Source organism: Podarcis tiliguerta (assembly GCF_965153285.1).
Source record: "Podarcis tiliguerta genome assembly, chromosome: 4".
Taxonomy (NCBI): Eukaryota; Metazoa; Chordata; class Lepidosauria; order Squamata; family Lacertidae; genus Podarcis; species Podarcis tiliguerta.
This window is the reverse complement of record NC_139537.1, coordinates 30,548,308-30,554,307: the sequence shown is the minus strand read 5'-3', so window position 1 is coordinate 30,554,307 and position 6,000 is coordinate 30,548,308. Positions and strand designations below refer to the sequence as shown.

General features: G+C 42.8%; 1 protein-coding gene across 1 annotated transcript in view; it reads right to left on the bottom strand.

Moving 5' to 3' along the window:
* Positions 1 to 1,751: 1,751 nt before the first annotated feature.
* Positions 1,752 to 6,000, bottom strand: part of LSAMP (limbic system associated membrane protein) — a gene marked incomplete at its 5' end in the record, with an annotated part of 434,032 nt that continues 429,783 nt past the window's right edge. Inside the window, one exon of the mRNA XM_083439051.1 lies at positions 1,752 to 5,018. Coding sequence (XP_083295177.1) covers positions 4,921 to 5,018 — 98 coding nt within the window. The remainder of the gene's footprint in view (positions 5,019 to 6,000) is intronic.

Here is a 6,000-nt window from a genome sequence, read left to right as displayed (position 1 = left end):
TGTATGGGGAAAAAAAAAAAACAGATTCAGAAGGAGCAATTTGGAGTAGAGAACCAGTGGGGTACTCAACACTTCCCTCATCCATCACTTTCCCACTTAAAATCACATCCCCAGAGTCATTTCCTCCTATGCAGTTACACATGTGTTTTTACTCTCATGATCATGGGCGGATTTCATTGCATGCATTTATATGTATAAGCCTGGCAAATAAACCCTGTCCCTTGCTACTAGATATTTATGCCATTTCTGTAAACAGCATACTACCAAAAGCCATGGCAAGTGAGCCAACCCACAATCCAAGCAAAAGGAAGTGTTTTTGCTGGCGCAATTAAAACCAGCCCAAGTCACAGTGGCTTTTTTTCACCCAAACAGCTTCTCTCTCTCTCTCTCTCTCTCTCTCTCTCTCTCTCTCACACACACACACACACACACACAAAACCAGCACACCTTTTTGAAGTGTTCATAGAATCATAGAGTTGGAAGAGACCACAAGGGCCATCGAGTCCAACCCCCTGCCAAGTGTTGGCCAAATCACTAGCAGTACTTTTGTTCAGGCAGTTTTCAGAAAGCAGATCTTATGTGGAATAATCCATTTGGGATGATCCAGCCTGGTGACCACAGTTGGCAAAGAACCTGCCTGGTGACCTGTCAAGTCCACATGGTAGCTTCCTGCAGTAGTGGTCTGGGACACTTAGGTTGCAATCCTAAGGGGGTGTGTGTGAAATTAAATGTGGTTTAACTACTTCAGCCAATGCCCTACCAGGCTTTGCCAGAAGGATAGAAGTGAGGCACCTTTTATATTGCTCTGTTTCCAGACCTCAGGTTTGTTTGCTTGTTAGTTTAACATTTCTTTCCACTGTTTCCAAAGGGAGAGAAAGTGGAGAGAGAGGTTTAGAGACTCTTGGAAGTTGACTGGGAGGGCTCAGGATCCTTCAGACCCCGGTTGCTTCTCAGCACAACCCCTATTGGCCCTTTCAAAACCGGAGCTCTGATATCAGTCAGGTCAGAGCACTGAAGAAGCCGGTGCTGTCAGAGAGGGAGGCTCATGTCCTCTTTGATGTTGAATCTCTGTGTCAGAAGTCAGATGGGCAGATCTGAGTTATCTCATGTGATGCCCTCCTAGGGACCATAGGCTTTCAGCCTTATTTGCGAAACAAAAGGATGAGGAGCAATTTTCTATGTGAGTGACGAGGAAGCGCTCTCTCTGAAACTATACTGTGGTTTGGAGATTCATTCTATCTGAGCAGCAGCAGCAGTTTTTGCCTTTTTGCAAGGCACACAATGTGTGCATGTGGGAAGGATTGCTTTGTAAATTTATTTCTCGTCAGACCCATGCCACTGTAGCAAAATTCAGTGTTGGGTATTCCCCAAGAGCTGAATGCTCTCTCCTGTCTGTATCTCACCCTCCAACCACCCCTTACTTCTCTGTTCTGCTTCCTACCTTTACAGAATACTAACTGTCTAACAGTAAATTGCAAGTCTTGGAAGGATGGTACTGAGAAGCCTGGATGGCTGCTTAATTGACTGCCTGAGTCTGCCCCAAACTGCAGACCTCAGCGAAAATAAATCGCTAAAGCAGCAGGAGGGGATTCTGCCATGCTGTTGATCAAGGTGAGAGCTGTCTTGCTGTGTGGGCATGGAGCTACAGGGAGCTTTTTGTAAACGGCTGGTACTCATTATAGTAAAAGGAAGGACTTAATGCATGTGTGAGAGTGTGAGAGCATGCATACACACATGTACACACACACACACACACTTTACATCTGTATTTCCAAACCGTAAATGACCACTTTTGCTAATACAGGAATTGCATTACAGGTTAGAACCACTCAGCTTCTACAACTGCTGATGGCACAGTTTAGTTATACTGATTTGAAATGGTTGAGAAAAGGAGATATTTGTTGCTTAGCAATTCAGTGGAATGAAAACTATGGATGTGGAACTGGGCAATTTAGAAGAGTAGATTTCCCTTATGCAGTTCCTGCATCCCTCCCACTGCATCCTTGTAGATGAGGAATCTACAATTCCCCAAAGAGAAAGAAGCATTTATATCAATCTTAGTGTTGTTTTTCAGAAGCCACCCCTTTTTATGGATAAACTGAGACCATGCAATTGGATTGCACTTGTGAGGTCTAACCAAATCTGTGGCTGGGGCAAAAGACTGGTACTTTTACCACGGGTTTGACAATAAGCTATGAAGGACACTCGTTTTCCTTTAATCAACGCATGACATGGGCATATTATATTCATGTTATATTCCTGCTGCCAGTTACACTTGCAATTTCTAAAAATTACAGGCAGCCTCTTTGGGCCAGGAATTCATAAAGTAGTTCAGCTTGCCCTTTCTGAGATATTTGGCATCAGGAATGGGAATTACAGGCAACTGTTAGTTTCATATCTGCCCAATTTTCAATGACAAACCAGTGCAAGTAAAGTACTGAAATAAACAAAGGTGACTCAATTACTGAAAGATAAGGTTCCAACTCACACCAGGGATGCACAGACCCCTCTTAGTGATCTGGCTTGAGACACACAATCTCTTCTCCATCTCCATCTGCAATTTATAATGAGCGTCCAATTAATCTCCTGCACTTGGATTACTTCTGTGGTAGGAATGCCAAAAGCCAAGCACAGTAAAAAATAAAAGAGAAAAAGTTTACACTAAAACAATCAAGTGGATAGTAGTTGCCTGTCAAACCTTTTTCAAACTTCCTTTTGCAAGGAGACCTCTGCTCAGGTTTTGGGAAATGGCTTACCTAAGTTTCAAACCATAGAAACTTTGTAAGTGTATTTCTGGTTATTTGAAGGGTATAAAGTCAAAATGATGATAGTAATAGAAATACCTTCTGGCAGATTTCTATTTGTTTTTACCATAGTCATAAGAAAGTTGGCTTTATAGAATGGCTATGTACTGCTGAGTGTTGAGTACAGTGCACCTTCCTGAGATTTCTAATCAGAGGAAAAGAGAACGGAAAGCTGATCAGGCTCAGGGGTCATCATGGTGACTAACCACAAAATTAATATTTTTAGAACCATTGTGAGATAAAATCCCTAATGGAGAGGGGTCACTCTATTGGTTTTTTTGCCTTCCTCTAGTCATCCTATGAAGTCTGAGATCTCCCAGTTACCAGGGTCACCTGACTTTGACCCTGCCTATTTCGGTCCACACACAGAAAAGATGCCCACCAGTGCAAGTTAAGCATAGCAAAAAGGCTGGAGGATAAGGACCAAGGGATAGAGCAATGCTAGGGCTTTGTGTAGCCAAGCTACACATGCTGTAAGTAGCAGTGGCTGGTGCAATATGATTTGCACCTACAGCAGGGTTTCCCAAACTTGGATCTCTAGCTGTTTTCAGACTACAGTTCCCATCAAGCCTGACCACTGGTTCTGCTAGCTAGGGATAATGGGAGTTGTAGTCCAACAGCAGCTGGAGACCCAAATTTGGGAAACTCTGATCTGCAGGCTGCAGCAGCCTTTCTTCAGGAATTCTTTTCTTTGTCCTGAGGTTAATGTCTCTGGCTTCCTGGACCTTCTGATGAACCAGCTGGATTCTGTTGATTTCCCTCATTTCTTTGACTCCAGACCACTGGTCTTTTATGCACAGAGCCTGCTTGGCCTTGACCAAGCCACTCAGCAGATCCTGATGTTGCCTTGCCTGAGGGCAGTGGACAGAACAAGCGCTCTAGACAATGGGCTGTGCAGTTACAAGAAATTTACCAAACATTTGTCCACATTGTGAGATGTAATAGATCTAATCTCATTCAACCTTCTCTCATTCCAGACTTCATATAATTCATTCAGCACCCTTTTTGGGACTTGACTATCTATGCCCTTGGAGGCTCGCCAGTCTGATAAAAGCAAACTGAAGAGTTAAACAGGGACAATATATACGTTCCATTTGAAAGCTACCGTGATGAATTCAGCTGGAGAACAGGAGAAGGCTAAGGATCAGCTCCTCAAAACTGGGATCACAAAAAGAAGTTGAGGCAAAATTTTGCTGGGGAAGACTTTGCTCATGTCCTTGCTCCCCTGCGTTCACATCCAAGCTAATGTTTGAACTCATGTACACAGCAAGTCATTATCTACAGCATGATGAGCTTATGTACACAGGGGCTGCCCCCTTTGCATGCTTTTGAGAGAGAGACACGCACACAGATACACCCATGCCTGCCCGTCTGTGAACACACACACACTTATGAGAGAAAGCGAGGCCTGTTAAGAACAAGAGGGCAGATGAGTAATGTTGGTATGTTTCGGCATAATCAAAACATTGTGGGCTTCAGGTACAAAGGAAAATATGGGAGAGCTCAATAGGGGAAGCAGCAAAGAAAGGACCACATGGAGTTTCTTCATGGGACACCAGTAGCTACAGAAATTTGCATCACTGTTTGCCGGAAATCTGAAAAGGTTAAGTATCAATTTAAGAAATAAGCATGCCAATCAAAATGTTGTGACTATCAACACCAAAGCAAAGGCCATCTCTTTCCAGGAAGGAAGGAAGGAAGGAAGGAAGGAAGGAAGGAAGGAAGGAAGGAAGGAAATGATATGAGGGAATGGAGAGAATAACAATAATTTCATTGTTGATATTTCTTTTTTACAGCATCTTGGCATCCTTGGCAGGATCCAGTCTCCATAGAGTGATCCATCTAGGCTTCCTTACTCCTGGGTGGTCAGTGACTTGACAGTTTGTTGGAATAAATGTTGCTGAATCTTCTTCACTGAAATTTTCCCCCTTTGTTGCGGTACACACATAAAATTGTGAAAGAAACTGTCCTTTCCCCCGTTCTCTCTCTCTCTCTCGCTCTCTCTCTTGCTCTGTCTCCTGTATGACACATATTTTTGTTTTGCTTTGTGTGTTGTTGTTCTTGTTGTTGCTGGGTTTTTTATATTTTTTTTCCTTTTTTTAAAATTCGGATGTTATTAACATTTGCTGAGTAGGCAGAGCACGGAAGCTGCCAAGAGCCACAGTGGTACGGCCAGACACATTGATCCATTGCCTGCTATCCCTGTACCAGGTCCTATGGGATGAGAGAAAGAAGACAAAAAATAGGGGGTGGGGGATTACATACAAACTATACAAGAAGAGAAATACAAAGGAAAAACCACACTCTAGCAGATAAGGTCCGTCTCCCCTGCCCCTGTATTTTTTGTGTCTCCTGCCAGGAGAAATCAGAATGGGAGTAGTTAAGATTAAAGCATGGCAGCTCCATGTTTTAATATGTTGCTTTTATTATTTATTATTGTTTATTAAATTTGTTAGTCACTTTAACTTACCCAAGGCATCCCAAAAATGCCTTATAACCAGTTCCAGAGATGAGCAGATATACGAAGGAGAGAGAAATGCTATTGGGTGGAATTTGACATGACAAATATTCCATATGCATATGCACTGTCACTTGCCAGATGGAACAACCCCCCCCTCTTCTTCCCACACATACTGTTCCAGGGGGTTTCAGACCAACTGAGGACTGGAGAACTGCATTGCAAAAACGGAAGTCCTTGCGCAGGCCTTCTGCTGATGGGGCTTGTCAAGTGAATCCTGTCCATTATCTCCTTTTGGAGTCCAACTCCTCAATATTTTGAGTTCAGATTTGTATCCACATATATACAGTGGTACCTCAATTTTGAATGTAATCCGTTCCAGAAGACCGTTTGAGTTATGAAATGTTCGAAAACCAAAAACTCAATACGGAATACTCAATACGGAAAACTCAACATGAAAGCTGAGTGGCATGTTCGACTTCCGAAGCGTGTTTGGAAACTGAAGCATTTACTTCTGGGTTTATGGCATTGAAAAACCGAAATGTTCGTCAATGAAGATATCTGAAAACTGAGGTACCACTGTACACACACACACACACACACACACACACACAATGAATAGCCTGCCTGGCAAGGGTTTTAGGAAAAGGACAACAATATGTTGCTTTTTAAAGCATAAGGCTATCTAATCTACCTACCTTCTATCTATATCTATATCTATCTATCTGTCTATCTAGC